This window comes from Saccoglossus kowalevskii, chromosome 2 (genome assembly GCF_978046115.1).
Source record: "Saccoglossus kowalevskii chromosome 2, keSacKowa6.1, whole genome shotgun sequence".
NCBI lineage: Eukaryota > Metazoa > Hemichordata > Enteropneusta > Harrimaniidae > Saccoglossus > Saccoglossus kowalevskii.
Window position 1 is genome coordinate 5,043,468 of NC_140642.1, and position 23,141 is coordinate 5,066,608.

General features: G+C 35.5%; 1 protein-coding gene across 1 annotated transcript; it reads right to left on the reverse strand.

Annotated features, from left to right (window-relative positions):
* Positions 1 to 1,841: 1,841 nt before the first annotated feature.
* Positions 1,842 to 20,729, reverse strand: LOC100370181 (hemocyte protein-glutamine gamma-glutamyltransferase-like). Its single transcript, XM_006824868.3, has 14 exons — positions 20,523 to 20,729; positions 11,922 to 12,101; positions 10,333 to 10,569; positions 9,682 to 9,800; positions 9,210 to 9,317; positions 8,939 to 9,113; positions 8,660 to 8,801; positions 8,447 to 8,550; positions 7,729 to 7,862; positions 7,513 to 7,621; positions 6,869 to 7,153; positions 5,959 to 6,119; positions 5,368 to 5,504; positions 1,842 to 4,908 (listed from the first exon to the last, which is right to left on the reverse strand). Exons 1-14 carry the CDS (start codon positions 20,536 to 20,538, stop codon positions 4,761 to 4,763), a joined length of 2,055 nt encoding a protein of 684 aa, XP_006824931.2. The 5' UTR covers positions 20,539 to 20,729; the 3' UTR covers positions 1,842 to 4,760.
* Positions 20,730 to 23,141: the final 2,412 nt, after the last annotated feature.

A 23,141-nucleotide genomic window follows, 5' to 3' on the forward strand; every position in this document is an offset into this window, starting at 1 on the left:
CAGCCTATAGAGTAAGCGAATTTATGATTTGGGAAAACACATTGTCACACGCAACGTAATATTACCGTAATTGGTATAGTACAGGTGTGATGGTTCAAATACCAAAATGGCAACAGTAACAGAAGACTTCCCTGGCGGCAATGATAAAATACGAACACGGAGCCAACAGATGAGGTTTTAACTGGTACTGGTATTATTATACTCCGCAAACATCAAGTACAATAACGCTGTAAAACTCCACTACTCCAATAACTAGATACTTAAACTCCAATACAATTCAACGAGATCTCCGATCTGAACTCAGTGCTGAACAACAACCCCCCCTATATATACCCACACTGTCTATAAATAGACCATTACATCAGCATACATAATGAGTCTGGAACTTACTACAAATTTCTAGAATGTTCCATTACCTTCTTTTGCCTCCTACAGTGTTTTATTACCTATTCAACCAGTTTCTAAAAAAAATCTAGAATATTCCACCCAGACACAGTACGGTTCTAGAACATTCTCAGTGACACAGAAGTGGTAAATAAGTCGTATGCGACACACATAAAATATTATTTTGTTTCCTTGCCATGAAGCATTTATTACTGACATCAAACTGTCACGGTCCCGAATCCAAGAGAATTATTTGTTGGGTTAAACTTAGAAAAAACGCGTAAACTAAACATATGTAATGGAAGTTGTAACACGTTTTCTAAGACAGGGCACAAGCCCTAGTTTCGTAATTTATTTACTGGATCCAAATTACAAAGAAGAACAAATACAACACTTTTATTACACACATCGGCCGGCACATTGAAATAGAGAATTCTGGTATAATGTGATAGTTTTTGTTGAAGTCCCGTCAAACTCACTTATCATGTTTCAAGTCAGCAGTCTCAAATGTAAATTGTGTTAGATATTATATACAGATCAAACTTACATCACACTTGGCGACACATGCAGTTTGATGACTTCTAGCAGCACAGTGGTGGATTAAATGCGATGCTGAATAAAGCACATTGTAAACCCCAAGAACCCTGACATGTCACCTGACAAGAAATTGGTGTTTCCATTCGAGGTCACAAACGAATAAGTTTATCCCAATCATTTATACATTTTAGATGAGAACAATTATTCAATTTATTGTTTATTGATACTTATTAGACATGCCACAGAAATCAACATTTTGGAGGCAAATCAACCCAGTGACAACAAATCAGTATGATAATGATAGCCAAGGGGAATCTATTTAATAAAGATATTGTGTATGTTGATGTATATTGCATCTTGATAAAAACAACTGTCATCAAAATGAAAACCTTGTTTTGGCACAAAAAGCAGTATTCTTTCGATAAAATACACCGATTTTCCTATATGTACATGTAATTGAAAATTGAGAAAATGCTTTCACCTATACTATAAAGTGAAAACTACTAATGTGAATTAGTTCAAATTTTCGGTGTGCATTTTACTCATGTATATAATTATAATAATAGAAATTATAATGTTACATATACACAAATGTAGAGATATTGCCAAAAAACAAAAATAAAAATCCTTATTTTGGCCGTTAACAATAGAATGAAGCATTTTTGTCCCTTTTTGTGGTCAACAGGGTAAATATCACTTGTATAGCCTACTCGCATTGTACACAATATACAAAAAATGAGCATTTGGTAGAAAAACACAAAAAATAATATTTTCAGCTATGTTGCCATGACAACTATTTTACATGCATGTTTTGCACTGGTACATGTATGCTACCATGTTCTAATCTTTCAACCAGTTTGTAGTTTAACTTTTCAAGTTATAGATGAAATCATTTTCTCAATTTCACACAACAGTAGATATTATATTTTTTTTTATATTTAAAATATTTTTTTTATTGAGTCATTCAAGTCTCTTAAAAGATACATTTCAGTTTCACATAAATCTCATATGAAATACCTTTACATAGTCAATACAGTCAGAAATTTACCCCATTTCTTAATATATGCATTTAATTTCCCTTTTTTGTTGGCAATAACATATTCAGTGTTCTGAATATTTTGAACAAATGGTTTAAGATGTTTGAAATGTGGAATTTTTCCTTCACATTTGCAGATATAAATAAAACGCTTAGTTACCAATAACAAAAAATTAAGCAACAATGACTCATGTGGGTCTCCCAGCAGAATTGTTTCATCAGATAAAGTATTTCTCAACCCAATATGTTTTCCCCATCGCTCAGAAAATGCCTTCCAAAACAACTGAACAAGAGAACACCTTATCATAAGGTGCATAATTGTTTCCACTTCCCCCTTACAAAATGTACACATTTTAGATTGGCAAATCTGGGGCAAAATTTTATTTAGTTTTACATTTGTCATTATTAAGTTGTGGTTCATTTTCCATTGAAATTCCCTCAATTTAGTATCTATTGCTATTTTGAATGGTAATTTGTAGATAGTTTCCCAGCCATGTATTCTCTCTCCCAGCAATTCCGAAATGACCTTCTCTGAGCGTGGGGGAATAAAACTTTGTGAAACAATACCCTTAACAACTTGCTTTGCTGTACATTGATTTAAGTGAATATGCAAATCAACAAACTTCACCCCAGTCATCTGCTCCTTTCCCACAATATCAAAATATTTCATTTCATGCAATCTAAAACAAAACTATTTCAATTTTCTCAGTTATCCACACCATTTTGTATCTTTAATGAAGTATATATTTGTACAATTTAACTCCTTGATCGAATTTTAATTTAGCCTGAATTAAAGCGCCCTTTATAGGTCAATTATATGTATATAGTATACTGTCTGTTATTAAAACGCCGCATTTTCATTCTTTCCACGTGCAGCCCTGCATCTGACTTTATAATTTTTTTTTATTCTTGTGGTGCTGATTTATAACAACAATAATAAATCTCCTCAGTGTCACATTGGATTCGGAGAAGGGCATAGACGCGATGTGTTCGGCTTCGCCTCACATATCATCTTGCCATAGACCTTTCTCCTCTTCCCAATATTGACGTCACGTGCTCAACCCGAAAGCGTGCAGCATGCATATGCGTTTGGAATTCGTGTAAAACCATGTTACTTACACGCGTGGTTACGTATACGCCGCACTGAAATGTTTTCGCCCTTCTGCCTCGAATAACCATGGAATGTAACAGAGAATTTATTGCTATTCGATTTGGTAACAGACATACGCCAGACTCTGTGTCGTACTTACAACTATACTGGTGGTGCGTCGTATCATTGTCAATGACTATATGACAGTGTGACATCTAATTACCCAGTCAGTTTAATATTTTCATGACACGAGCGACGTTCTATTTCGTGGTGGGGTGGAGTGCGATTGGTGGTGTGGGTTAGGTTTACATCGAGTTTGCAGAAACGTGCAATTTATGGCAAGGCAGGTCTACAAAGGTATTATAATACATATAAAAGATATTAGTACACATGCGCAATGGCATTGATGGTGAATCGCCGGGAATTACGCTTGAACACATAAAAGAACATGTACCATATATTTCGACTTGTATTTCGAGTATCTGAATACATGTTAAACAAAATCATGACAAAAACATATTCTCATGTTCACGATGATCAAAGTTAATATCAAAATCAACTTTGTTATTACCGTACTCGCCCGCGTTAGCGCCCAGGGGCCTCAACTCAGAAAATCGCTATTTTTTATGGGTGGGCGCTTACCCGAGCACCCCTCTCGAAAAAGAGTGCAAATGAAAAATTTGATTCATCAAATGACAGATTACGTCTTTGGGGGAAAATCAAATTACGAAATTAGTCATTGATTTTCACAATGAAGAAACAGAAATGATCACAAACAATATGCACATTTTATTCCAATATTAATTACGTACCACCAGAATTTACGAAACTAAAAACATTTGAGTGTGTTGGAACACAATCGAAGTCAAAATTGTCATTATCTCCACTGACGAAGTTGTTGGATCATACGCAAACTCTCAATGAAAATCAAATTCCGCCATGATGCATTTGCAGATTTGACCTACACCAAACTAGAAATGTCGACTTTAATTTCTATAGTGTTGTCAAAAAGCTCTATTTATTCACGGATGACGTAAATTTCTGCTATAAAAAACTCTGATTTGTGCAAATATATTGTACGAGAATATACTGTATTGTTAGTTATTTTTATCAGCTCGATATTTTCGGTCAACAAAGCAAATGAGAAAAATGTCACCATGTATGTACTATAGTTGTATATGATTATAACATAACGCCCAATGGTCTTCTCAGAAACTTTAGGTGACAGTACATATTACCTGGTTGGTTAACGATTCATTATTTGTAACTATATTTATTATAAAGTTCTTTGGTACCGCATATAAACGACTTTCCCGGAAGTCGAAGATTCATTATGTTTTGTGGTGTAACGTAAACTTGCACGCGTGATATTGTGCTTCTGGGTGTGCCAATCAACATCACAAAATTAAAATTCCCTTCTATCGAATATCAGCAAAATTATATTTTCCGCCATGACAAAGCGGGCGTATTTCTGCACACCATTCTGCATTCTCGCTACTGGGAAAATGGTCTGTTGACTGAGGCATTAAATTATTAATTACAGAAGCCTTTTGTCGCTAGAGGGCGCGATTCATAGGGAAGGTTATTATTATACCCTATTTATAAATAAACCATATTCGTGGGTAAATATTCAAATATAACAAGTAATAACTTTGCATAATACAGGAGCAAAATCATTTGACGTCATCCTAAACTCATCAATGACATTGTAACTTATTGTACGTTTGTCACTTTGAAGGTAGCCATACCAGTCAAGCCAGTGAGTTGCTTGGAATGGAAACTTGCTATGATCTGTCTTGTACCAGGACGTTTTGCAATCAATTTGACACGTAGCAATGCCTCTCCACTTGGCGCGACGTCCCTGTGCAAAAAAAACAACAACAACAAAATACTCTTTTTATCTTAAATAGTTCAAATAGTGATAGTTTTATTATAATAGTGACGATGATGAAATGATAGTTTCACAATTAAAGAACTCCCTGATATCGTTAATAACAGATCTAAGCGTGTTTTCCAACGACAGGGAAAGTACTAATTGGTGTCTAAAATGGAAGGGGCGTAAAACGATATTTTTTCATCATTTGGTGGAATTCATGGAATTGGTGGAATTTGGACGAGAACTTATATTATTGATGTTTGATACTGTATATTGTTGACTATATTCAACTATAATTTATTGTGATGCTGTTCTTATTGCACACATCTGTGTATTTGTACGATGGATGTAATTTCGGATATAATTCTGCCACATACCACACCACAACTTCAATTTGTAGGACAAAATAATACCGACGTCATTTCAACGTTAATGTGTTTTTACCTGTACTTGATCTTCATATGCCCTTCCATTCCAGGGGATTCCAGGCGGAACAAGCACTCTTGTAATAACTTAGGCAGTGGATTGGTGAAACTCAGTTGTACTTCGAAACTGTCTTTCTGTCGTACCTCTGGAGGAACCTGGGAGGAAGGAAAGGTGTATAAACTCTGGCCTTTTGAGAAACCATTAGCCATAGGCCAGAATATGTGCACTTTCCTATGTGTGATATGTGGGACAGAGCTCATAACATATGTATCTAGGCTGGTATATCCAAGAAAGGTCTAAATTTGAGGAACATGTACTAGTTTCAGTGATGATACATCCATTGATAGACGTCAGAAGGTTTGCGCGTTCAACTCCCATGATTGGCTACCCACCCGATGGCGAATACAGAGTACATACTTCCCAGCCGGAGGCGAGGTAAAACAGTCCGCGCCGTGTGCTGTGTTTTTCCTCCAGCACGTAAACAATCATTGAACAAAGTATTTTTGCCGCAGTGATGGCGGATTACAAGAGGTCACCTAGATAGGCTTACGGTCTTTCGTGATAGACTGTTAAAATTAAGTTTCAAGATCAGTACATGTTTCATCTTACCTCAACATTGAGTTGTGGTCTTGTCAGTTGGTAGTCGTAATGACCGGTGAAGGTTTGGCCTGTACTGCGAACTCCAGCGAGAACGAAGAATTTTAGAGTTGCTGATTCGGTCAGTTTATCACGATATTCGTCTGCTGAGATGACTACCTTGTGGAATTTGGCTATAATTTTATGAAACAAAAATCAAGAAACGTGTTTAAGTATAGCTAAATACATTATGTTTCATTACTTTCTGATTTTTTGTAGTTATTAGAACTTTCAAATTTGTAGTTATTTTAGTTGCTTTATTTTACACTATTTTAACTTACTGTATCCACAGCAGAATACAGTTGCGTAATAAACTATTATTATTACTATTATTACTATTATTATTATTATTATTATTATTACTATTATTATATATTTTGCCAATCATGTAACGTTGACCTAAATCATTTTATGGCAGAGTCTATAATCTGCTACAAAATATTTATAGTTGCAGTATTGAAGTTGACATATCGTTGTTCGAACATATAAAAATTACACTATTGTATCGATCCAAACTTTGTCTCCTTCACTGTTGCGTCTCAAAACTATTAACAAACTTAATTCGAACAAAATGGTGTATGATTCCGTCGTTTGAAGTTTTCAGGCATGATCTTTTCCATGCTCGTAACAGAGGTGCAGCGGTTGTATATTGTACGAATTGATGGAAGTTAGGGTGCTAATCTCAAAATTACATCATGATTGGCCATTCCCCATATTAGGTGTGCCGAAGTACTTCTATATAGGACACCGCTACGTTTAACCATACAAAAAACGCGTGTCTCGTTTCGCATTTGCATGATACAGTTTCCAATATTTTTTTGACTGAGGTTGTATAGTGTTACAAACAAAGGGACAATTCTCTAGTCAAAGACTATCAACTTACTCTCTTCAGCCGCCAGAGTGAACTCTTCCTTGTTCTTGAATATTTCGTGAACTCTAACCCCTGTATATCTAACAGAATAACATGTCACGTTGATAAAAATCTCACGCGATTCGTCTTTGTTTTCATTAACGATTTTGACTCGGAACTCAATATCTTCCCCTACCATTGCATCATCCATAGTCTTGATTCGGAATTTTACATCTTTTTTACCAACGTTGTATAGTCGTTTGCCAGAGCTGACATGTTTTGTTGCTTCTAGTACAGCCACGCGTTCTTCTTCTGTTCCTGTATTCATAAGAGATTTTAAGTTTTATATTTTGTTCACAAAAAAAAAAAAAACAGTTAAATAATGTCAATTAATGTAACTAAATAAATAATAGTCGTCAAAGATTTATACAAAATTCAGGCATGGAGTAATGAGGTATAGTTTAACAGAATATCCCCATAATGGTGTTATCAAACGATTAGTGCGCTATCAACGATTACTTTCTGCAACGTACTCGCGGACTGATTTACTGACTGATTGTGGGCGTTTTACTTGTGGGTAAGTATATATATATATATATATATATATATATATATATATATATATATATATATATATATATATAGCAACCCGTACGTGACAAAGGAAAATGTATTACCCTCAGGATATTTATACACGTCAGTAACATCTTGGCGTTGAAATTCACCAACTGCTTTTGTACTTATTTTCTTACCAATACGTCTGCTATTAACATCAGCAGGTTTCATCTGTAATCATTACAACAATCGCATAATTAGGTTATATTGGACGTACATGTACATACACATGGTCAATGAGTTTTCAGGAAAGAATGGACAAATTATTATTTACTGACCTTGCCAGATGCCGTGACTATCCAGTCGACTTCCTCGCCGTTGACTTCGGCAAACATGAACATTGTGTCATAGTTGTAATATACTTGTCCCTGCTTAACGGCACTTAATGAGGCAGGACCACATCGATGTAAACCTGACAACAAATTTTGATTCTGATTAGTCTTCAAATTAGACTGGAATGATTGCGATATGGAACAATTATAGGTACAATGTGAAATTACATACATTGTTTTGGTCACCGTGACGCGGAGAACAGATCTCGTTAAAAAAAATACCTTCGCCAATTGACATGCGTGTTGGATTACTTGTGCGTACTATCAATTCAAATGTGATAGTTCAAACAAGTAAAATGTTGTGTGCTTTAACCAAAGACACTAGAAAAGTGTCTTTGCTTTAACGCACGTCTTAACATTGTAGTTAGTTGTGTTTTGTTACACATTATTAATAATTATCACATCTCACTGCTATTACGCCTGCTATGATTGGTTGAAACTCGGTCACATGACATTGAATAAAAATGAATATTACACGGTATATTGCCCGCCAAGTGGATATTACATATCACTGTGACCGATCATATTATCAGATGAACTCGCTATACACAGCATTTAATATTAGACACATTTTGACTGGCTATGAAGGTGATATCATACTTTTATTCCCTACTAGGCATTTCGAGTAACCCATGCAAATCAGTGTATTGCCAATTGTACCTACCACCACTCATTTCCTGTGGACATGTGTCAAGCGCTTGCCATCCCCCAAAGCCATCGGGCATGTCAGCACGTGCCATCCATAAATCGTTCCAGACGTGGAAGTTCCTGAAAAAAACATAAGAACACTGAAATATACCTTTGTTCCTATTCTGTTTATTCAATTCATCTTGAGAAATAACAAATAGTTGTGCCACATTTACAACCAAACCCTTACCACACAAATTCTGAAGACATATCTTCCAGTACACTGCCGTCTTCTTCGCTGAAGTACGTGTCGACTGTCAGACTAGAGTCTTTATCTCGACCAGCTTCAAAGGTAGTTACTGTGCGTGCTGGTATGCCAAGCGCTCGGAAAACTATGAAAGAAACATACATGGTTTCGTTCATGCTGAGTTTACATGTAACCATGAAATTCATTGGCGTTACCCTTAAAATATGGTAGACGAGCAAGCCTGGAGCTATATACAAAGAAAGAAAGACGAAATGAAATCACCTGATGTGCCCAGCCCTGCAAATACCCAGCATTGACCATATTTCACAGGTTTCTTGGTTTCCATGAATTCTTCAAAGATGGCTTCACTTCCTGACCATTCAGTAGGTGACGTACCGTCGTCGTATACTCCAGTCCAATTACCAACCAACACACCGTCGTTATCTTTGCTATTCATCTGTATTAAAGTACATTAGATTTATATGAATAATTTAAATAACATTTTGCCATATGACCATGCGAAATTGTGTTTATATGGTAAAGGCAGACTTACCATTGAAGACAAGGTTCTGGCAATATGTATTGGACTGCCCAGTTGAGAACGAGAGAGTCCTGATAGCTTCAACAAGTATAGAGCACATTCTAACACAATGGGTTCAAACTGGAACGAAATGTAAGAAAGATGGAGCAAGTTATTCGTAGTAGTCAGGTGAAATAAAAATAGAAAATGCAACCTCACTAAACTCTTGTTTCTAAGACAAATAAACAAACAAACAAATAAATAAACAAATATATATACATACATATAAATAAACAAGCAAATAAATAAACAAACAAACAAACAAATAATAAATAAATAAATAAATAAATAAATAAATAAATAAATAAATAAATAAATAAATAAATAAATAAATAAATAAATAAATAAATAAATAAATAAATAAATAAGATACGGTTCTAGGCAAATATACTACAGTGTTTAGTGTTCACATGCATACTAGTGACACACTTGGCAAAATTCCTACCTGTGCCTGGTTCCAGAAACTTCTTCCAATCTGATTGGCATTACCCCAGTAATACTCGTTGAAATCTTCCAAAACATACTCGTTTCGCAAGTATTCGTCCTCCATGTAAACTGCATCATCTACAGAACAAATCAAATCGAAACTAACCATTCTGTGTAGCTTTGCCTTAGTACGATGATCAAGTACAATACCACACGAGACAGTTCTGTCCTTTACCTCCATGTTCGTAGCTAGCTGTGTTCTAATCTAAACAGTGTATTTGTATATCCCATCCACACTAGGTACATGTTTGGTTTGAAGTATCGTGAAATCATGAGAAAAATAAGTAACGTCATTATCATCTCATGAATATGTATGAAAGTATTTTATTCGATTAAAACGAACAGTAATCTAAAAACTAGAATGTTGACAGATGTGTTTATAACTGCTATGGCGTTGAAATAATTTTGCAATGTTATTGTTCAGGTAGTAAACTTCATCAAAAATCTTCAACGAATTAACCAACGCAGCTGGGATTGGGGCTGCTATATATAGTTACTTGATGCATGTGTTGTGTCCGGGCCGGGCCCACTTCGAACGAATTCAACAGTTGCTGAGGTAATCAAACGGCGAACCAGAAACTCGCGCATGCGTACCAGTGTAAATACATACCTTTACACCAAGGATTAAATAGCATGTATATTTCTTCCTTGTAAACACTTTCTTTCATGTTCTCGGTTGTTGCTATGACGGCAACTTTATACTTTCCAATAAGACAGTTGAACGCAGAATACACAACAAGGTCAACAATAGATCCGTCAATTTTAGCGATTTCCATTCCCCATTCACCGGGAACTGGTGATGATGTAACTTCTACAAGACTTCCATCGGAGATGACAGGGTTGGTGCCTGAAAATATAATTGTGTATGCGCAGTCTAAATATTAAGCAACCATAACACATACCATGACGTATTGTCATATCCCCTATTTTACCATACGCCGTGCGTACAGTCATCTAGTAAGCGATAACATAAATTCTGCAATTTTGCCCGGAATTTTTGTTTAACATTCACCAATTCTCCTTTTTCAGAATCGTTATGTTATGTAAATATAAATTCTCAGCATTATGATTAATTGTTATTTCAGTCATCTGTTCTGTTAACAATGTTCCCATAGAAATAGTCGCCGTCATGATGTAACCTTTTAAACACCTGTCCGTCATTATTGATCTATCATGATTGGCGAATGTCTGAAAGATCGACAAACTAGCTTGTACCATATATTTTGCTTTGGAAAGCTGTATATGCATAAATGTAACGCTAAATTAGGTCTGCCAAATGGGTGTTTTTAGTCAAAGAGTCTAGAGGTCTACAGCGTTCAAAAATTACCAAAAAGCCTTGTTCAAAAAAATCGATAATTCTGGCGAAAACAGTTCACATCACTGATAACAGATGTGAACAAATAGTGTGTCGGGTCAGGGTACTGCACTACATACACAAACATATATTCATACATCGTGTTTAATGTCTGTGGCTGCCTTTAGGTTCCTGGAAACATCTGCCGAAGATTGCTCCTCAACTAAAAAATCATGATCGATACTATGAGCGACGGAGTAACGGGCGATACGACCAGACTAAACCAAGGCAATACTGCAAAAGTGTTAATCTTAGTCAAGTTAAAATAAGATTTCTATTATTATTTTTTTCTCTATGCGAAGGTTCATTCTGTCGATTTTACCCTCAAAAATGCTCGCACACAATGTAGACCCATTGAGGATATTCTATGTAATATATGTTGCATATGTGGGATATACATTATATATTGAAGTATAACCTGACTAATATTTCAAATTATGTGTTCTACGAAAGTCCGATAGTCGAAATTTTAAAGTATACCATATGAATTTACGGACGTGATGATTAAAACGTTTAAATAATTGCGTTTATTTTACATTACCTGGCCTTGATTTATTAAGGGACTATAGAGTTCGACAGAAGGGGCCCGGGCATAAGGATTTTTTTTGTTCGCAATTAGCCGGACAATACGTTTTTATTCACATTTCCCTTCAATTATTTTACATTATGCAATCATGGAGCATGATTTTTTTTCTATTTTTTTAAATAAGTTTTTTTTTTCTTATCCTCCAGCCTACTTCCAGTTTTGGAACCCCCTTATATTACTGTATAGTGTAATAATTATAGAATGTTGGTTTGATTTATGACAAATAACTACGAAAATATATACAAAGAATATTACCCACCAAGTTGAAATTCCAGAGATAATGTATGAATCGTCTTGTTGAAATCCTTGTCAAACACAACACTGATACGGAATTCTTGTCCTCGTCTGACAACAAGATTCTTGACTTCATAGTCCGAAGTGTGATGATCTTTACCATTGCTATGCTTACGCACGTTTAACTCCAAAATATTGATTTTATCTGCAAAAAGATACTTTGTCAATAAGCATTTTATAAAGCATTTAAATTTAAAATATTGTAACAGATAGTACCACAAGTATATACTTCCGACGGCCCATGTACTCACGGGAGTTAACTGGTTGAGCAGGGCGTCAAAACAATATATTTGAACATTCTGTGATGATGTCTTCAACCATTGGGTACTAGGAGTATTTTGTGGGTGCTATATACCATAATAAAACATTTGTATACACACTCTTTTCTGCTAGTGTCACTCTATTTGCAACTCAATTAATTTTCCTGAAATTTAAATATAGCAGTCGAGTTGTGAGTTGGATTTTATTCAAGTATGGGGCTCTTTTAGCTCTGTACTAAATGGCGGAATGATAAATCTCAGTTAGGTGAGTCAACCAAAGCTGTGGTTCAACTGTTTACAGTATCAGCTTGGTTGTTGATTTGATGTCATCATAATCAATATTCATGAGGTTTGTATATTACTCAACGTTTGAGCACTATACGCGCGACGACGAACACCGTAACGTCCTTTGACCAATCAGCATGCCATATACATCCCTAATATGAGTTTCAATAAAATGACATGCCACATGAATAAAAAAGCTGAACGTCAATATATCGTCAATTATGATCATGTTTTGTCAAAATTTGAGTGATATACATCAATATATTATTTATTCCCTAATATAATACGAGTTTTAATAAAATTATTATTTTTGTGTTAATAATACAGACGTCAAGCTTCGTCAGTTCGAATAATCTACATACACAGTACTTTTATAATTTATTAAATACGAATATTCCGACTGTGAAACAGAGTAGTATGAACCGGTGATCTTTATTCGGATGGTGGCATCGAGAAGACGAACCAATAGACGAAGCATAGAGTACAACGGTTATCCCTGGGCGTTAGCCAAACGGCCAAGCCCAGAGAGCAAACAAGTGGACCATGTCCGGTGCATCTCCGAGTCTGCCTGTATGCCTATCTAAAGTAACTTTTTATAAGGTAAATCACCAGGTAATCACGTAATCCAAATTGATACATCACATGACTCAAAACACCTTTTATGACATGACAGTGGTTCAATACACCAGCATAAGTTTCCAGAAAAATACATTGAATAACAATACATTGAATAAAAACACCAAAGTGATTTTAGCACCTCCACATCGTGGGTAAATTGTTTACGGGCTGATTTGTCGCAGGTGATAATGTTTTACGAATTATATTATTACACGTGGTGCCACACACTGTCAGTTGCCCATATACCACATACATGTACTTGCTAAAAGCGACACGGATATTATTTTAGAAACCACGCTTGTTGATAGGAATGTGAAGATACGCTTGATATTGTTTCAATACAAGCGTCAACTGTGGGAATCCTGATAACGCCGGTGATGGGTGTCCTATGTGACAATATCGTCCGAATTGATTACAATATTTTTAACATTTCAATGTAATTACCAAACGCTTCAGCGTGGTATTAAGAGTTCGTTTTCAGGGGTGGGTGATACCAATGTGGAAAATGAATGCACATATGGGGTTAATTCCTGGAATTGCAATATAGAGGGTTCAGGCCGAAATACAATATATAGTGTTTTCGTATTTCGTCTGATATTTCTGTGGTATTCTGCTGTCGTAAATAATGCACGATTTGTTCCGAAATTCAGTGTGTTGTGTGCATTCCAGGGTTATTCGTTTTTTGCTGAAAACACCCCTATTTTTTAATGGCAGAGTCGAATAGTTTCACTCCCACTGGGAAATCTGCATTGTTGCTTGAATGAGAGCTAATTAAACACATTTTCCAGACCGGCAAAAGAGTATGCAACAGCCAATTTTAACAGCCTGTCACATGATTTTACTCAGAATGTCAACATAGAAAGAGGCTGTTCCATTTTACGCAGGAATAATTGGAAGTAGAATATGTGAAGGATTGTATAAACAGAAATGTGTATACTGAAAAGTAATATCTATCATTTTTTGCATCGCTGAGCATTTCTGTTTTAGTATACTGGTTTAAAAATGTTAAATTTGCATGATCTGCGATGTTTTTTTTGTCATTAAAACGGCCCTATGATTGAATCCCGGGTTTGAAGGAGATTGTAACAGCGCACCACGTGATTCGTTTGAATACAGTGGTGAAGGAATGGCACGACAGGAAGCCGTCTGATCTCGATGATGGAACGTTCCGAATAAGTCATGCGTAGTTTAATTAAGTTAAAGGTTCCTCCACAGAATTGTGCATTGGCAAACATGCCGTCACAACTGCGGTATTCCACTGACGGAATGATGTTGCTGGTTAGCCATGGATTGAATAAATCTTGATTTCCGGTTAAAATGTCGCTCATTTGGCGTTGTTAATCTTTATTTGAAACTGGGTAACGCCGCAACGTCGCAGCATAAACCTCCTTGATGTTGATGGTCTATGATACAGCTCAGTCAACATACATCAAGTTCACCCAATCGTAGTATTCCATGTGATGTACACCTAATATGCCAAAACTGTTGCTGAACTGTTTGAACTGGATAAAAATAGCAGACGAAAATTTGTTTACAAAATAAAAATACTTCGGTTGCCAATGAAAACAGGCCGGTAGGCTGGTTGGCGATCCGCCCCGCTAAAAAACAAGCAATATGTTTTCGACTGTTACCATGGTAGGACACGAACGTGAAGCTAAAGTCGGTTTATAACTAAACCCGGGCACCTTATACGAAGTTCGCAAAGTAACATTCAGTCTTTATAGAAGTCACTTTATTTTATTGCTTGGATATATTCTGCCGTTAAATGTATTATTTCCAGCCGTTTTGCGATAGTATTTTCTAGATTGGAGGCAGCATTTACAGTTCATTCAAAGTTGCGTTGGGATTACGTTGATACAGTGTAACAATGTTGGCGCCGGTGATCTCTTACCAGTGTGCAACGAGCTAGAATAAAAGGCATGATCATTTAAACACTGCTATTACAAGACTGGTAGGAGGTAATACATTTGGGGCGAAAGTATTCAAAAAACAGATTTTGGCTGTCGCCATGGTAGCGGTCGGTCAGGATTGTTTTTCCAATTAGTGATGGTACGACCTGCCTGTCAAGTATGAACAAAATCAGCCAAGCCAAAAAAAAATCACAGAAGAGCTAAAAAGCCATTCCTGGTGAACAGTTACTCTAAATTTGGGGTCAACTTTCTCATTGATGAAAAAAGATATCAAAAATTCAAATAGTAACTTTGTGCCCACACTCAAGCCGAGTACAGTGAGCTATGTCTGAGGTGTTGTATCCTAAATTTGTAGGAGATACATTTAGCTCGAAGCTATCCAAAAATCAGTTTTTTGACTGTTGCTATGGGAACGAAGGGCTAACATTTTTTTACAGCTTTTTCCTAATAAACTACCTACCATGTTTGAGCTAAATCGGCCAAACAAACAAAAAATCACAGAAGAACTAATACGTCAAAACACTGGAAATCTCACACACAAATGATTTTAAGGGCAATCCTCGTGGAGCGGATCACCAATGCCATGTTTATTTGCATATTGACCGTGAAAATACCGAAAACATTATTGCATGTGATAATGTGGTATACTTCATTTTCACTGAAAACATTTTTCCACTGAAATAAATTCCAGTGAAAATGCCATTTCCCTCATACTCTATTGAGACACAGCACAGTGAAAATTGGATTCACACGTAATGCTTGAAAACGTTTCAGCGAAGTGAAATTCTATGTGACTTCATAAGAGTTGGAAATGAACAAATTATGTGACACCAGACCTTACCACTCCATACACAATGTAAACTACACCCCTTTTCACTCACGGTTACTACAGTGTTTCACCAGTTTATTCTATTTGACTTCAGAAGAAATTGAAATAAACAAATTATAATAATAAAGATAATTTATTGCATCCTTAGAAATACAGTGTTTCCATCAGTTTATAGCAACAAAAGTAAGACATTAAAAAACAAAATAACAAAATAACTATAGCAAATAATAAATGATAGATTTTAGTGTTTTTGTTAAGTATCTTTCTCGTTTCTCATTAAGAACGAGCTGTGTATAAATTCTCCAACAAGTTTGATTACATTTGTGTTAGAATTTTTCATTAAGTATGTAAATTTCTGTTGGTCAGTTTTTGTTTCATCAGGAAACTGTATATTTGAGAACATATCCATTCGCAGTGTGTGATATTTTGGGCATTTGATGAGGAGATGCATTTCATCTTCTATGTCTGCTAAAGTACATTGTTTACAAATCCTGTTTTCCAAAGAAATTTTAGGTTGGGTATGTCTACCCTTTTCTATTGCTAGGCTGTGATTACTTGTTCGGAATCTAGAGACAGAAATTCTATGTTTTAGATTCAGTATAATTAAGTAACTTTCAAAGTTGTAGTTTGTTTTGAATTGAGTATATGTTCTCAACTTAGGTTTATCCATAATTGTCTCCTTCCAGAATTCAATATATTTTTGTTTAATATTGTTTCCTATTCTCTTTATATTTTGTTTTGTTGCATTCAATTTGTCATTGATATTCTTTATATCTAATGTGTTATCTTCCTTATTTAACTCTTTGTAAATTGACATAATCCATGGGAGTTTGCAGTTTATCTGTTCATGGTATGCCTGTTTTGTTAAATTACATTCTGGAAGTTCTTTGATCCGTGCCAAATACTTTATAAGATTTATTTTGATGTCTACTAGTAATGGTAGTTCACCTATTTCTGCTCTACAAGCTAGATTTGATGAAAATTTATTCAATCCAAGCATTCTTTTACTAAATTTCAGATGGGTTTTCTCGATTGGTGTAATGTCCCATTTATTATTTTCTTGAATTTCGAAGCCCCATACATCTGATCCATATAATAGTATTGGTCTTATACATGTTTTGAATAGGTGTAACATTGTTTTGCAGTCAGTTTCTTTTGGCACAGAAGTCATCATTGCATATAAAGCTCTTGTGGCTTTGTCTGCCAAATTATTTCTTGTGTCGCTGAATTTACCATTCGACTGTAATGATACCCCAAGGTAGTTGTATGAAAATACACAACTAATATTTTGACCTTGATATGTAAATTTTTCAGTATTTCTCAAGTATCCTCTTTTAAATATTACAATTTTACTTTTTGACATATTCACTTGGAGTTTCCAATTTTGGCAATATTTCTCCAAATTATTGATTGATCTCTGTAGACCTTTATTTGTTTCTGATATTAAAACTAGATCATCTGCATAAAACAGTGAGCTAATTTTGATGTTATTAAGTTGAACTTGATCTTTGTCATTGTTTTGTATTGGACTATTTAAGTCATTGACATATAGATTGAAAAGCATTGGACTCATAACACATCCCTGTCTTACACCTGTGATAGTTTCAAATATCGGAGATATCTTATCACCGAAACGAATGCATGCCTTTGTATTCTAGTACATATTTTGAATTAATTTGTAGATATTTCCAGTAATACCATTATTTAGCAGTTTATAGAATAATCCTTCTCTCCACACTTTGTCAAACGCTTTTTTAAAATCGATGAAGCAAGTATAAATTTTTTTGTTTTGTTTCAGATATTTATGAACTATTGTTTTTAAGACAAAAATGTGATCAGTTGTCCGGTACCCTTTTCTGAATCCTGCCTGATTGTTGTTTATGATATTCTTGCTTTCTATGAATTGGCATAGCCTAATATTTATTATTGTGCAAAATGTTTTGCCTATACAACTTGAAACTGCGACTCCCCTGTAATTATCTGGTTCAGATCTGTCTCCTTTTTTATAAATATGAGAAATTATACTGATATTCCATATATCTGGGTAAATAGCAGAATGTAATATATTATTAAATAATTTTTTCAGAGGTTTAATTAAATAATCTGAGCTGTCTTTCAATAATTCAGGGCAATACCCATCATATCCTGCTGCCTTTCTGGGTTTAAGTTTACTAATTGCTATTTTTATTTCCTTATCTGTTATTTCTTTGTTTAGTATGCATGAATTATTTATGTGTTCTATATTTTCTGTTGATTTAATTGTAGATGTCAAGTCATTTGGTAAATTTGTGTTTAAATTGTCGTTATTTAATTGTTTATAATATTTGATCCATTCTTCTGGTGAAATTGGGTTTGACCTATTTTTGTTTGAATCCCTAAGTTGGTTGATCAATTTCCAAAACTGTTGAGAATTTGCATTTTTTAAGTTTGCCAATTTTGTAACTAATGAATTTTGTTCTTGTAATCTCTTTTTCCTAACTAATTTCTTATATTTATATTTATTTATATGACAACGAACTTAATTATAATTTCAACCTCTAGTTCAGCACTGATTAAATAAACTACCTCGTCTTTATGCCAACTTGAAGTTATTCTATGCCTACATCAGTGACTTCAAAATACATGTTTCAATCCCGGGAATTTCACTTGCTGTTAATGGCACGGGACTGCCAGTCTTTCATGATTGTCTATTGTAATGTTAATTTCTTGTGATTACACTGAACATATGAAGCTGTAACCACAGACCGTCTAGGTGCTGTAATTAAATCCTTGTATAAGCACCGGTTAGCCAGGCTTGAACTATGCATGTGAAGCCAGCTGAAAGGTATATTCAATCCTATAGATTTCTCATTGTTTGGTAACTATTTGCTGCAAATGCAACAAAAATATATCTAAAAATATTACCCACACAGCATTCTACAGGTTACTTGTATATCGTTTAGATTTCCGTCAAACTTGATATTTTGGATATACTAAAATCATAGTATATAGTATGTAGAGTATTTAATTATACCTAGAGGGACTGTGATTATATAAGACCCGGCTGTACCGATAAAATCAGTGGCATGTTTCAAAGCTATAGTATGACCTATGACCTATCACTGACAACAAATATAATATCACCTTCAGGTGACCCACGTGCCTGGTACGTGTAACATACTCGACGTATTCAAAGAGGACACTAGATAAATAAATGATAAAACCGGAAACCCGATATTAAACTAGTAAGCAATTATTAAACAGGTCAACAGGTCAAGCGCCCACGGCACTACTTCTGTTATCATGATCGAATTTTGAACTTCATGGACAATGGTTGAATGCCCAGATGACGGCATCAATTTAGTCATGATGTCTGACAGTGCCAGTTGACAGGTGCTCGTGTGCAGTTACATATATGCATAGCTACATATAAGCCGTGATAGTATTCTGTGGCGAAGGTTATCGTAATGTCGCAGGTCAATATTATTTATATGCATTACAAGAACAGCATTTCTCCGGGTATAAAATAAACACATTCATCTGGCGTACAAGTGATAATAAAATAAATGCGATATTTACTAAACTAAATAATTAATAGACAAATTGAGAAACGCGTTTTTCAGATTCCTACCAATCGGGGAAAATGCCAAACTTTGACAAACGTCCCGTTTAAGTAACATTAAGCAAACCGCTAACAAAATTCAGCCAAATTCGTCGTTTTGTATGGAAAAATCCCTTGCATACGAACACCAAATTACACATATAATGTAATAGAACATGATATAATGCTTTTTAGTATGTGTTTATTTAGTTTTAAGCCGTATCCAAGATGGCGGCGATAAATTAAACGCATTTGTTTTATTATCACTTGTACGCCAACTGACTGTAAAAAGAAGTTAGGTGACGCTTTGGCCAATTCCAGTTACTACACCCCTTGCACATAGATGGTTGGATTCCGATGGGGTATTGGTTTTGGTAAACGTTCCGATGAGATATATTCATAGACATACATCTGGGGTATGGAATCTATACTATTTCTGGTGGATGTAGCCACACAAAATGTAGCAATAGTGGAATTCGCGTAAATTGATTGTTGATTGTCAAATTCGCAAAATTGTAATTGTTTGTATTTGCCATTTCAGGTGTCCATAACAAAGTAACCCATGGGGTAAAGTCACAAGCACTTTATATTCGATGGGGTGAAGTTATGCTACTGGCAAAACTCACCATGACCGTCTGTAGAGGGCTGTATAATAACTGGAATGTCCTTCGTCAACCTCGTCACGTAACTAGTGGTTAATAAAACACTCTCTTGCATAATTGCTCATCTAAAACCAAGTCACTGCGCAGCAGACTGTGACATTTGTACCCAAATTGTACCCAAGATTGCCCCTAATTTATACGTCGCTGGTCTTACATAATAGTGCTATTCTTCGCAGTCAAAAATAGTTGAACAATGAATGTGAATTAGAGTGAATGACATAATGGGTTGAACGTTATTGTGTTGAAGCGATATGCTGCTGGTACATGTACTTAATACTTATACCCCACGCCCACACGCTGACACTGCCAGGATTTTCGCACGTCTACTATATTTACGAGATTAACTCGGCTTGGCGCAGTCGTTTTCTTCGGAGACTTTTGAAATAGAGCCTTGTATTAAACTTTGTAAATTACCCACTCACCAGCTTCAGAAGACATTCTCTTGATTCACGGCACGGCGACGGTTGACTGCAGAGTACTCGTAGCGTACGTCAGCCTGTACGTGTACTGGGTGACTGTAAATAAACCTCGCAGTTATTGAAGAGGTCACTGACCAGTCAAATTGAACATCGCCCTCACATTGATTTTAAAGTGCTCGAACACAAACGAATGGTCACAGTTTCGTAATTGTTTGATTTGTGCACAATCCCCCTATCTATATAGGGACTGTGATTTGTACAACTTTTTTTTCTCACTAAAGAGTCCTTTTCCTGGAAAAGCTTCCCATTTTGTAGGCACGCCCTAACCGTCGCGTCAATACGCTCTTTGAGGAATTATCATAAAACAATAACATTCCCACGCATGGGCAAATCTAGGCACACCCGTATGTATCTCATGTACAAGTACCAGTGTGTTTATGGTACTGAGTTCTGTGTATTTGTTTGTAGATGAAAAATAAATTTAAAAACAAAACATCATCTGTAGATGATCTAGAATCCCGATATTAAAGTTAGAAGGGATGTACATAGGTGGTACATGAACTACTAGTAGTGTATATCCCGTGGCCTTGAGTAATAGTATACATAGCGTAAACAGCATATTTCTTGCTGGTGGTTGAAACTGGGAGCTGTGCCATTCATAATAAGTTAATATCGTACTAAAATTACTGAATCGTGTAAAATCAGACACCCCCACATAACGAGACATTAGGTGTAGGTGACGTAGTAGGGAAAAAACACTAGATTCTTGGAGGGGTGGTCAAAACTTCACCAAAAAATATTGTGACTAAAATATGCAACTTGTAAAAAAATAACAACAATAATAACTTAGAAAAAGTTACAATTTCAACTACCCTAAATTCCATTCACTGCTGCATTTTATGTTACCACTATAACATTAATTTAAGCGTCACAGCTGTCACACCTATCGCCTTCATTAAACTTTGCATAATTTGAAGCAATGTATTTTATACGCACAGTTTTCTCAGGTTAGGAAATGCCCGTCTCCATGGTAACATGTTCAATTCATTGAAGTAATATACGGGCATGTGAAAGTTTTAGTTTTTGAGTGTCTAACTTGATCATTTTAGTATCACGTTGATGTTCGCCAGGAATGCATTCTCTATTTTTTTAATGATATTAATTAATAATTCACAAAATAAAAAGATACTTGGGTGGGTGGATGCTGGTTGGGTCTTATCAAATTCTTCTATTTTTACTGGAGCAAACAGCCGAAAACCAAACTTTTTTCGTGTGGATTTTCAGAAAATTGGGATGACCAAGGAGGAGGACCAGGTCAAATTTACATTAAAAATAGAAAAATGATTCAAGTTGCAGTTTATATCATTTCATTTCATTTATATCTTTTCGTTTATCATCACAGAAGCTGGCTATTCAACGTGGTAGACATGTTGGTATGAAACAGTCAACATTCTATTGCAATACAGAAGACGAGTGCAACCTTTTGCGTGTTTGTCTGTTGTATGCCGATCTTACATCTAAACAAATCATGATTTCTTTATGAAAAATGACACATATACTACAATCCTATAGACCTTACGTACCTGTATGTTGTTTTCTTGCGAAGAGAATAGAACATGTACTATATATTTTCATTTTGTTTGTTTATTTGCAAATTTGCCGATTATTTTACGGTACATATGCAAGCGCTGAATATTTTTACTCCCTCATGTTTACAGAGGGCCGGGGTTGAAGCAGTTGCGTATAATCGGGATCCACTTGGCTTGTGTCGACATCGCGCTCTCGTACACCTGTATTTGGCTCCTTGTTGATTATTGCCACAACAATTATTAATTCTCCAGCAATGAAACTCCAGAAAGCAATAAAACTGAACATTTTAACAACGTGTCAAGTCTGTTAATGACATCATTGCGATAGTTCGTTGACCAATTGATCGCCCTCTACCGGCGGTTGTTGTTTAAAAGTTGAGAATTCCAACCAATGCTCAGGCTCACGGGCGCTTGCAACAGGATTTATGGTTCAGGGAGATAGGCTTGGGTAGGATTATATACTAGTATAGTACTAGTTATTTTTATGCTAGTATATAACCCAAGCCTATCTCCCTTAACCATAAATGCTGTTGCAAGCGCCCGTGCTCAGGCTACTAGTATCTGTACTCCTGGGGGGGGGGGGATCTGCACATCGTGGTTGCTGCACACTTTAGTGTTCTCGACAAGAACAAAACAGTTTCACTATTTTTTACACAACATGTTGTTATGTAATGTAAGCACGAAATGTTGGCTGGGAATCTGTAATGTATCCACCCCACGCTCGTAACCTACTGACCAAACTTTAGTTTCCCTATGGGGTGGGGACAGATTGTCCTATAGCTCATATAAACATTCCAAACGTACGAAATACACAAATTTTAAAATACACACGTCATTTTAATGCACGTACATTTAATTCACATATATACTCATATCAATCATTTTTGAACACACAAGTCGTTTTGAAACACATAACATTAAAAACGCACCGTCACGCCGTTTTAAAAATGCACACATAATTTTAAAACAAACACGCCATGGCCTCCAATACGTACTTTTGAAATATTAGTACGTTTTATTCTAGTATACACAA

Excerpts from the sequence above, each read along its gene's own strand:
- LOC100370181 (XM_006824868.3), bottom strand. Across the intron at positions 7,154-7,512 it reads CGTGTATAAATATCCTGAGG|GAACAGAAGAAGAACGCGTG; the intron begins GTAATACATTTT and ends TTATGAATACAG. Across the intron at positions 5,505-5,958 it reads GACCACAACTCAATGTTGAG|GTTCCTCCAGAGGTACGACA; the intron begins GTAAGATGAAAC and ends CCTTCCTCCCAG.